At 55.0% G+C, this 11250-nt stretch overlaps 3 protein-coding genes across 3 annotated transcripts; all 3 read left to right on the top strand.

Moving 5' to 3' along the window:
- Nucleotides 1-193: 193 nt before the first annotated feature.
- CH63R_05935 (Mrs7 family protein) lies at nucleotides 194-1927 on the top strand (the record flags this gene model as incomplete). The annotated part of the gene is made up of 2 exons (XM_018300910.1): nucleotides 194-254; nucleotides 354-1927. 2 exons carry the CDS (start codon nucleotides 194-196, stop codon nucleotides 1925-1927), a joined length of 1635 nt encoding a protein of 544 aa, XP_018158760.1.
- An 859-nt stretch (nucleotides 1928-2786) lies between these two features.
- On the top strand, nucleotides 2787-4308 carry CH63R_05934 (PX domain-containing protein; the record flags this gene model as incomplete). The annotated part of the gene is made up of 2 exons (XM_018300909.1): nucleotides 2787-3041; nucleotides 3127-4308. The coding sequence occupies 2 exons, from the start codon at nucleotides 2787-2789 to the stop codon at nucleotides 4306-4308; spliced, it is 1437 nt and encodes a 478-aa protein (XP_018158759.1).
- A 2540-nt stretch (nucleotides 4309-6848) lies between these two features.
- CH63R_05933 (Subtilase) lies at nucleotides 6849-9382 on the top strand (the record flags this gene model as incomplete). The annotated part of the gene is made up of 3 exons (XM_018300908.1): nucleotides 6849-7985; nucleotides 8038-8612; nucleotides 8668-9382. The coding sequence occupies 3 exons, from the start codon at nucleotides 6849-6851 to the stop codon at nucleotides 9380-9382; spliced, it is 2427 nt and encodes an 808-aa protein (XP_018158758.1).
- Between the last annotated feature and the right edge of the window lie 1868 nt (nucleotides 9383-11250).

The raw sequence follows: 11250 nt of genomic DNA, 5'->3' as shown, positions 1-11250 counted from the left end.
CATTCCAGAAATCTTGACTCGTTTCGTCTCAGTACATCTTCCTCTTCTTCATCATCTGTCTTTAGTTGTAGTATACTGCCCACCCACAAGATAATCGCTCATGTCCACTGCCCCTCGGTAGTTCGCTCATCACTCACAACAACCCATCCATCCACCTACCCTTCCTTTCTGTCTGTTTCCCAACCGCTGCAGAATGAGCGCCTCCGCCAGTGTCGCTCGTCGGGCGGCGATTGCCAACCCGTTCTTAGGCAACGGTGAGCATGTCTCCTGCATCTGCCTTCTGCCCGCTCTCCCCCCCCTTCCCTCCCATCCGTGACGTTGTTTGTTTGGCTCCCGTTTCTAACACTTTCCAGCGCGTGCGCTTTCTACCCTCGGTGTTTCGTCAGCTGTGCTCGGCCGAAACGCAAGGCATCTTCCCCGACGTGTAAACGCCCTCGCGCTCCTTGTGCCCGTCCGCTATCTGGGTACCGACCATCACAACCACGGCCAGCCGTCTGGCCCCCCGCCAGGCTTCAATGTGGAGGAGGCTAAGAAACCTCTGGCCAAGGAAAGCTCAGCAGCCAAGAGCGGCTCGAAGGCGACCGACGACTCCAAGGCTGCGGCACACAACGAGAAGTCATCCTCAAATGATGCGTCGGCAACAGACAAGGGCGAGTCCAACGCTTCCTTGTCGGAACTCGCCTCCGCCAAGGGAACATCTGCCGAGGCAGAGAAGACCGCAAAGGACAAATTGACCCTTTGGCAGAAGGTCAAGAAAGAGGCCCACCACTACTGGGATGGAACGAAGCTGCTCGCTACCGAAGTCAAAATCAGCACTCGGCTTGCACTGAAGATGGCCGCTGGATACGAACTCAGCCGAAGAGAGAACCGTCAATTGCAACGCACTGTCCAGGATCTTGGCCGCTTGGTGCCTTTTTCCGTCTTTGTTATCGTTCCCTTCGCGGAGCTGTTGCTCCCCGTCGCCCTCCGTCTGTTCCCCAATATGCTGCCCAGCACATACGAGGGCCAAAAGTCCAAGGACGCCAAGGCGACCATTCTCAGAACGACGCGCAAGGAAGTCAGTCAGTTCTTGCGGTCCAGTCTTAAAGAGACTGGCCTGCCGTTGACTCCTGCGACAACACAGAGTGAGGCGTTTACTACGTTCTTCCGGAAACTCAGATCTTCTGGGGAGTCGCCGACACACGAGGATGTTATCAAGGTCTGCAAGATCTTCAAGGATGACTTGACTTTGGACAACCTTTCAAGGCCCCAGCTGGTCTCGATGTGCAGGTACATGAACCTGAACACCTTCGGCACCGACAACATGCTGCGGTACCAGATCCGCCACCGTATGCGTCAGATCAAGAGAGACGACAGACAGATCAGCTATGAGGGCGTTGACAGCCTCTCCGTCGCGGAACTCCAGATGGCTTGTGCCAGCCGTGGTATTCGCACGCACAGCGTGTCTCCCGCGAGAATGCGCGAGTACCTCCAGCAGTGGCTTGACCTCAGGTTGAAAGACGGCGTTCCGTCTACTCTTTTGGTCCTGAGCAACGCCTACATGTACGGCCAGGTCCCCGCGCACAGTCAGGTTGAGGCTCTCGTTGGTGTGCTTTCGTCCATCCCTGACGAGCTCTTCCACGAGATTTCCCTCGAGGTGCACAGCGCCGAGGGTGCTGCCACCAACAAGCAGCGTCTCGAGGTCCTCAAGGAGCAGCAAGAGCTCATTGACGAGGAGAACAGCCAAAACGAGGAGAATGCTAGCACTGGCTTCGCCACGCCCCGTGATATTGACAACATTGATGAGAAGGAGGAGAGCAACCAGGCTGCTGAGGCTCAGGCCGCTGGCTCAAACCAAGCCCAAGAGGCCAAGGATGCCGAGAAGGAGATGCTGGCCGCAAGGGACGGGCAGCCCAAGGTTGATAAGGCGGAGACGAGCGACAAATAGATCGCTCGATGCTGTAGACAGACACTCACTTTTCTTTGTTAGACGTGTATGGCATAAGGCTGGGTAGCGTGTACTAAAAGAAGAGGGTTTATGACACCCGAAGGGAACATACATCGCAGGTCACTAGAAAGATTCATCTCAGGAAGCAAATAGATCCCACTATTGTATAATGGCGGTCACCGGTCATGGCGCTCAATGCCGGCAAATGTGTAGACCATAACCCATTAAATAATTTTGTTCAGCATGCCATCATTCACTGTGTCTGAGATGCGAGGCGGGGCGGCAACTACTGTGTGCTGCCCTTGCGACGAGTCGAGGTGACCCCTGGCTTGTCCAAAATGTGTCGTCTGTTTCTGGGTTGCATCTGGACTGGCTGGCTTCGTCATAGCCCTCCGGAACTGGAGGTCTGACGGCGTTGCCCTGCTGCTAACGAGTTACCTCATGCCATACCGCTTCCAAACAGAAAAATGGGTACCTGCCATCCCCCCCGCTATTGTGCTGCCCAAACGCATGAGGTCAGCTCAGGTACCCTAAGCTCTCAGTGTCACCTCCCATGGTTCAGCGACAGGCAGCTTCCATTACCCGTTCCCCACCACTGCCGCCGACACTTCCAGCCAATTGTCCGTAAAACAAGACGTTCTTTCCGCCATCCCCATCCTCCCCGACGATCCGATTCCAAGACTTCAAGTTTCGATTGCTTCACAGCAATCGAATTTATCTTTCATATTTGGTTGTTGTTGCTGCCGTCCAGTCGGGGTTCAACGCGCGCTATTCATAGCCAGCTTCCCCAACAAACAGCATCCGGCGACATTCCCGATCGCACCGACGACGTAACCCCACATCCACCCAGCTGGACGTCATGGCGGTCATCGACCAACACCAAGATGACTTCTCTAATGTGTCCTGGAACACCGATGAGCACACTGCCGCTGAGAGCTCGAGTTCAGTGACGGCGACCGAATTTGATGACACCGAGAGGAACGGACATAATGCCTACGAAAGCGATGCACCCGGGAGTGACGGCCAAGAGGTGCTAGACTGCGTCGTCTCCGAGCCTTTGAAGGAAAACGACGGCTCCAAAGATACCTTTGTCTCGTACCTGATCACCACTAATGTAAGGGAAGCAAATGCTTTGCTGCCTTCCAGCTACGAAGTTACTCTGTCTGGATGTTCGCGCGGCGCTGACACGACTCCTTCAGACGACATTTCCCTCCTTCCAGAGATCGCAAACAACAGTCCGCCGGCGGTTTACAGACTTTGTCTTCTTGTATAAGGCGCTGAGCAGAGACTACCCGACCGCCGCAGTCCCTCCCCTCCCTGACAAGCAGCGAATGGAATATGTTAGTGGCAATCGCTTCGGCCCGGACTTCACCAACCGTCGAGCGCATTCGCTCCAGCGCTTCCTTAACCGCCTTTCCCTCCATCCTGTCCTTCGTCGAGCCGATATCCTCCACATTTTCCTTGAGAGCCCGGACTGGAATGCCACGATGCGCAGCCGCAGCGTCAGGGGATCCACGAGCAGCGATACCGGAAGCAGCGGCGTGTTCGACAACCTCACCGACAGCTTCCTCAACGCCTTTACCAAGGCTCACAAGCACGACAAGCGGTTCCTCGAGGTCAGAGAACGAAGCGACAAGCTCGACGAAGACTTGGCCCATATCGAAAAGGTGGTAGCACGAGTGGCCAGACGAGAGAACGACATCGAGCTGGACTTTAAGGACCTGGCTGAGCAGTTCCAAAAACTTATCACGCTTGAGCCTGGCGTCGAGAACGAAGTCCGACATTTCGCCAACTCAATCGAGGACACGGCCATGGGCCTCCGCAAGCTCAAGGACGTCACGGACGGGGACTACCTCGGTAGTCTCCGGGACATGCAGGCCTACAGCACAGCATTGAAGAGCCTCTTGAAGGCTCGCGAGCAGAAGCAGGTGGACTACGAGCAGCTCACGGAGTATCTTAACAAGAACACTGTCGACAGAGACCAGCTTCAGTCGGGCCAAGGCTCGAGCGGCCTGTCGGGTGCCAGCGGAAGACTGATGCGCAAGCTCGAGGACGTGCGCGGAGTCGACCACGAGCAGGCTCGCCGCGATCGACAAAGAAAACTGGAGATGAACATTGACAAGCTCACCACGGAAGCGGAGCGGGCCAAGAAGACGAGTGAGATGTTTGACGACGAGGTGGTCAAAGAGGTGGCCGACTTTGAGCGAATCAAGCGGGTCGAGTTCAAGAAGCAGCTCGGCGGTCTTGCTGACTCCCAAATTGAGTTCTACGACGAGGTGACTGAGATCTGGGAGGGATACGTCAAGGCGATGGAGAAGGAGGGTGTTTCGGGCACGCGTAGCACTGGTGTTGAGCCTCCAGGCCGGCGCCTTGCGGACTAGAGGGATCTGCTTCGAATTGGGAGGAAGTGCAAGCGAAAGCCGTGGCTTATGTGTTTTGATTTGACAAAGAAAGGGAGGGGATTGGAGATGAAGGCAAACCCGACAGGACGGGTTGATTGTTGATTGTTGGTATAGGATAAGCTTCGGATGGCACCGGAATGTTTGCCTCGAAGGGGGCGGGGGGGGGGGGGGCGGGGTGCAGACGAGGCAGCGGGCCACCCGGCCGGAGTATTGGACACCAGTCAGGTAGAACTGGGCATAATCATGGAAGATGGGTTCGAGGGTCGTGATTAACGAATCAATTCATTTTGACACGTTCAGTGTAAGGTGCCGTTCGGCACAGGCTCTCACATAGCCGGCGGGCTGAGCTTCTCCCATCTCGTCTCACTCCATGCGATGAATTGATGGAGAGGACTGAGTTGAATCCATCTGGTTTATTAGTTCAGCCATGCGAGAGTATGGTTATTCGATAAGAGGCTCCTAACGAGTGTTTGCCCGTTCGGAGGATGCTAGTTTTCGTCTGGCCTGTCTGACATGACAAGCATGAGTCTCCGGGAGGGAAGGCTGTCAGAATCGCAGCCAGCCGTTCCAGGGATGCAGAGGCGAGTTGGAATAAGAACACCTATGCCGCGACCCTAGGGAATGGCAACAAAGTTGTGTAAAAAAATAAAAAAAAAAAGGTTTAAAAGAAGTAGAAAAAAAAGAATAAAAGAACAAAGTGTCAGCATTTCTTGTTACAACACTGAGTGATGGAGGGCATAATTACGGCATCAAATGGGCAGAAGCGGATTCCGAAACAATTGACTGTGTCAAGCGCCAAGGCCACGAAAGAACATGCGGGAGATGCATCGTTGTGATTCGACGTTTGGACCTCTTTTGGGTTCTCTTCGGTTCTGACCCGTGTCATTATTATCATTGCTACTATCATTTTAAACGCACTGTCTCTAAGAGGAGACGAGACTGATCGGTACTTGATATGCGAGGTTTGTGTATATGGCAAAAGCAGCAGAGACAAGGTGCTGCTGCCCTCTGCTACTTTACATAGTTAGGTATGGAGTTGTGGAAAGGAGAATGTCGCTTTTCATGTACACGTTTGCCATTTGCATGTGGAAAGTAAGGTGGGACACGCATGCGGGTACGTATTCCAATGGTTCTCTCAAAGACTCTTCAAAGAGGCGCAAAAATCCTTGACGCCGCTTGAGATGGAGACGATAAAAGGCATGTAATGTACGGATGCAAATGTATCGTATCTGGTTTGAGTGGTGGGCGCCCGCGCGTCCCCGTCGTCGGTCACACGCAAAAAAGAAAAGAAAAAGAAAAGGTACTCTTCTCCGTCCCGTGGCGCAACGGCTCAGGTGGGGGCGATTCGGTCCCTGCACAGAAGGGGAAGGCGACGATTCAGGTGCAGAAGCGCTGAGGAACCAGCACCGTGCCATCGCCGCCCACACTGCCGTTTCAACACTGGAGCGGCCCCATTGGCCCCGTTGATGCGACGCGTATTCGTCGAGCAGCAGAACCCCTACTAGTTAGGTACCTAGCCTGGAGGCCAGTATTCATTTAACGCCTACCTACCTAGGCATGCCGAGAGGGATTCTTGCATGTCTGACAGGCTGTAGGAGGCTAGAAGCTGGGTAATCATCAATTAGCCGTAGCGTGGGATGCCTACCTGGATGCATGTTGTGTTCCTGCCGTTCTCGAGAAGGCCACGAAACATCATCTGGCCAGAGCCCTCAGTCCTGTCACGACTCGACGACATCATTTGTGCTTTGTTGCCTTGCAGGGCCCGCATTCCTCCTATCAACATCAAAATCATCCATTCCCTCTTTTCTCTGGGTTCGTTGCTTTCTTCACGCTCTGCTCCCGGATTTACCCGTCGTGTTCTCCCACTTGCTCGGCTTGTCATCGCATTTGCGAAGCCTACTCCTTCGTGGCCCCGACGTCCGTCCCATCCATATTCCATCCAGTCAGTCAGTGCCTGTGGGCGATTAAACGACCCTTCCCCGCTGTTTCTTCTGCGTGAAGTCTGGTCTTTTAAGTAACAACTGACCAACGACAAGCGAATTCAGCATCGCCAAGAAAGACAGCCTGGGTTTGTTAGGTAATCTTTCGCAGACCTCGTGCCCAGGAAGCACGTACGAATATCATTCGTAAGGCAGTCTAGGTTGATAGACACTAGTCGCGCGGGAGCCACAAAGCTTTGGCCATCTCCAGGGCGGCCCCCCTTGCCACTTGCGACTCGACCACGTCTCGTCTTCATCCTCCCCCAAGCCTAGACGGGTCCAGTCCCGATCCCTTTGTTCCCCTGAGACCAGACAGACAAACACACGCACACACACACACCACACACACAGGGAGAGAGAGAGAGCGAGAGGTACGTGTTGTGTTATTTCGCCTTTTCAACATTTTTCTTCCTTCCCTTCTACGTTGCTTCGATCTCCAACACGGGCGCTGGGGCTAACCTTCCTACTCCGTCCTCCTCAGACCCTCTTTTTTTGCGAACTCTCCTTCCGGTCCCTTCGAGGGGTCTACGGTAGCCCGTCATGAAGCCTTCCGCCATTCTTCTTGGCCTTGTCGCCGCCGCCAGTGGCTCATCCTTTCACCGAAACTACGAAAGAAACGACTACTATGTTCTCGAGCTGGATTCGCGTTCATCCCCCGATCAGGTCGCAAACCGCTTGGGCCTGAGGTACGAGGGTACACTTGGCAGTCTGGATGAGCACCACCTCTTCTCCGCCAGGAAGGTTGCGCACGACATCGTCAAGCCTGCCCTGCAGGAGCGCAAGTTGAGGAAACGCTCCATGGGTGGATTCGACGTCCTCGACGGCGTGGGTCTGGCGCAGAAGCAGTACCTTCGACGGCCCATGGAAAAGAGGGTTCCTCCGCGCACACATGGTCCCTCCAATTATGTTCGCCAGGAGCAACCGGATCCCAAGATGGTCGCCCAGATGAACGACTTAATGCAGACGCTCGGAATCGCCGATCCCATCTTCAACGAGCAGTGGCACCTGCTCAACACCATTCAGCCGGGCCACGACATCAACGTCGCCGGTGTTTGGAAGCAGGGTATCACTGGCAAGAACGCAACCGTTGCTATTGTCGACGACGGGCTCGATATGTACAGCGACGACTTGAAGCCCAACTACTACGCCGCCGGCTCCTACGACTTTAACGACCACCGGGAAGAGCCCAAACCCACTCTGAGCGACGACAAGCACGGCACCCGTTGCGCTGGTGAAGTATCCGCGGCGAGGAACAACATCTGCGGTGTTGGCGTGGCTTACGAATCCAAGATCGCTGGCATTCGTATCCTCAGCAAACTCATCTCCGATGCCGATGAGGCTGTTGCCATGACCTACGACTACCAGCACAATGACATCTACTCTTGCTCTTGGGGCCCCCCCGATGACGGTCGATCAATGGACGCTCCCGGTATCCTGATCAAGCGCGCCATGCTCAAGGGTATCCAGCAGGGCCGTGGTGGCAAGGGATCCATCTACGTTTTCGCCAGCGGTAACGGCGCCGCCAACGACGACAATTGCAACTTTGACGGCTACACCAACTCCATCTACAGTATCACCGTCGGTGCCATCGACAGGAAGGGCCAGCACCCGTACTACTCGGAGAAGTGCTCTGCCCAACTGGTCGTCACTTACAGCAGCGGCAGCGGAGACGCCATCGTATGAAACCCGCCTCGTGAAATGAGATGAGATGACGCTAACATGTTTGCAGCACACTACTGACGTTGGCCAAAACGCCTGCTACAACGGCCACGGAGGCACTTCTGCTGCCGCCCCCTTGGGCGCTGGTGTGTACGCTTTGGTCCTCGACACGCGCCCCGACTTGACCTGGAGAGACATGCAATGGCTCGCCATGGACACTGCCGTTCCCATCGACGAAGCCAATGGCGAATGGATGCCGACCAAGATTGGAAAGAAGTTTAGCCACACGTATGGCTACGGCAAGATCGATGCGCTCAAGATGGTCGAGGCAGCCAAGACATGGAAGAATGTGAAGCCGCAGGCGTGGTACTATTCGCCCTGGATCCACGTCAACAAGGACATCCCGCAGGGCAAGGATGGTATCGCGGTCAGCGTCGACGTGACTGCCGATGCGCTGAAGCAGGCCAATCTCGAGAGGGTTGAGCATGTGACAGTCACCATGAACGTGAACCACACACGCAGAGGTGATTTGAGTGTTGACTTGGTCAGTCCCGACGGTGTTACCAGCCATCTGTCTGTCACCCGCAAGATGGACTCAGCCAACGCTGGTTACGTTGACTGGACCTTTATGAGCGTTGCCCATTGGTGAGTGGCTTAATCTGTTCTATAACCAACGCATCGTTGCTGATATCAAGTCAAGGGGCGAGTCTGGTATCGGCAAGTGGACAGTCATTGTCAAGGACTCGAAGGAAAACGAGCACAAGGGCACGTTCGTCGACTGGCATCTGAAGCTCTGGGGCGAGTCCCTGGATGCGAGCAAAGCGACGCTTCTTCCCATGCCGACGGAAGGGGACGACAATGACCACGCTCTTGTTGCAACGACGACACTGCCGGCTGCCGTCACGACGATGACGCATCCTCCCGAGAACACAGCGCCGGCTTCTAATCCCACGGACCACCCTGAGCGTCCCACCAAGGTTAAGCCCAGTGGAGGCGAGGGGGCAACGGCCACGGAGACAGGCAAGCCGACAGACACTCAAGAGACGCAGCCTGCGGCCACGACAAGCAGCGCGTCCAACTGGGTGTCCTGGCTGCCATCTTTTGGCAAGGCTGGAGTGTGGGTCTACGGGGCCATTGGCCTCATTGCCGTGTTCTGCTCTGCTCTTGGGATCTGGTTCTTCATTCGGAAGCGTCGCAATAGCAAGCCCCGGGACAACTACGAATTTGAGCTGCTTAACGAGGACGAAGCCGAGGGTCTGAACGGCGAGAAGCGTACGCGGGGCCGTGAGCTCTACGACGCGTTTGCCGGGGACGACGAGGACGACGAGGACGAGACGGGCGCATACCACGACAGCCGGGAGCGCTCAAGAGAGGGGAGCGGCGACCGAGAGACGGACAGGTTAACCGAAAAATAAAGGCGTACAACAGGCAAGCGGGCATGGGCGTGTGTATTTTGCATAAATACCTTGGTTTTCTTCGTGTGTTCAGGGGCATTTGGGCATCGCGCGGTTGGTTTATCCATACCTGTTGAAAGTAGACGGTGGTCGGGTCGGTGCTTTTTCTCTTTTCTTTTTCTTTTTCTTACGGGCTCAAATAATTCACCATTTGCAAACACTCGACAGCATCTACCCGCAACGTACTTCTGCTGTTCTGTTCTAATGTACTTTGGGGAGGCCGACTACGTGAGGTGGTGGAGGTGGTCGACCAATGCTAACCAAAGCGGCAGCTCAGCGTCGTTTGAAGGGAGTCCTATTCTCGGCTCTGGGCTCTGGGATAGAAGGCGGGCGCTCCCGCCGCGGCTACTGCACGGCTCCTGGACGGTGGGAAATCTAAGTTTTTTTTTGGGGGGGGGGCCTTGGGTTGACGGGTCTGTCTGCTTTCTCTCGGTTAGATCGAGTCGCTTCAAGGCAATTGTCTAAGTCTACTTAATCCCCCGGTTTCCCCGTGCAATCGGTCTCAGACAATGATGTATTGAACGGCAATAACAATAGTGCCGAGTCATCGGCGAATGTGTAATTCTTTTCTTTTCCTCGATCCAAGTTGACCAATGCCACACAAACAAGAGCTCTGGCTCGGTTCTCCGTTCGTTTGCAGCACCAGCCACCGCAATATTCGGACGGGACGGGCTGATTTTCGAATTGACTTTTACCGATGGGTTTTTTTTATTAGATGCAGACCAGGATCTGTTCGTTTGTACAGACACATACCTTGCTTATCTTGCCCTCGAGCCGAGAGCTCACCGTCGTTAAATCGAGCAGCAGGTATTTTGTTGTTGAGGTGGGAAGCTCAGCCACCTTCTTTTCCCCCTACACTTCCCCGATGTTGTCCGCAAAGTACCTTGCAGTTGTTGTATCTGCCTACATACCTACTCAACTTGCCTCCTTTCCCACTTAGTCGCGGAAGACGATGGCACGGTGAGGGGCGGTGCAAATAAGCTGCAGCATTTCCGAGTCGTGGCCCGTTCTGTGGGATCCATCCATCATGCCGACCGCCTCTTTTATTTTTATTTTCCCCCCGTTTCCCACTCACGACCGGCTCGTCATGGTCCATGGACCTGGTCAGCCAGCATACGCGGGACTGTACTCTGTACAACACACACCGCATCCCCTCCCCTCCTCCCCTTCTCCATCGCGGCCGTTAGTACCCGGCCTGCAAGTCAGGCACAGGAGGCAGGTACTGTAGTCGGTAGGTACCTTAGTAGGTACCTACCCAAGTAGGTAGGTAGGTGGTAGCCAACCGGCACCCCTTCACTCGAGGCGTCTTGCCTTTTGCCATGCGGTGTGCCAGCCCAATCGATGATCCGCCTGCGGAAGGAAGCAACGAGAATGGAGCCCACAGCGGGAATACCAAGATACCTACGGATACTTTTACGAACGCAGAACAGATTCACTCATGATCCCAGTTGGCCTTGCTTTCTCTCTCCCCTTCGCTCTCTCTCCGCCCAAGCCGCCCCCAATCCTGGTCCAACACCCATGGTGCTAAGCCCAACTGGGCGAGCGAATGACGCCGTAACACAACCCGTCAACCTCGCCATTTTTCCCAACTCGAAGCTTCCGGATGGAGCCCATTCTCGTTCTGTCTCTCTCACTCTAGCTTTCCTTCTCCGTGGTGCCTGAGTCACAAGAAAACTCGAGATCTTTTTCTCGTCTCCCCATTCTCGCGCCTCATCTCTTGTCTGTATCTCTTCGCTGCATCGGTCCCAACCAATCCCCCTCCCTCTTCTTCCTGGGCCCTTCATCCCATACTACTATCAGCAACCTCACCTCGGTGACTGACTTACTGC

The sequence above is a fragment of the Colletotrichum higginsianum genome, chromosome 4 (genome assembly GCF_001672515.1).
Source record: "Colletotrichum higginsianum IMI 349063 chromosome 4, whole genome shotgun sequence".
Classification (NCBI taxonomy): domain Eukaryota; kingdom Fungi; phylum Ascomycota; class Sordariomycetes; order Glomerellales; family Glomerellaceae; genus Colletotrichum; species Colletotrichum higginsianum.
Note: the sequence above shows the minus strand (reverse complement) of the source record. Positions and strands in the feature narration are given on the sequence as shown.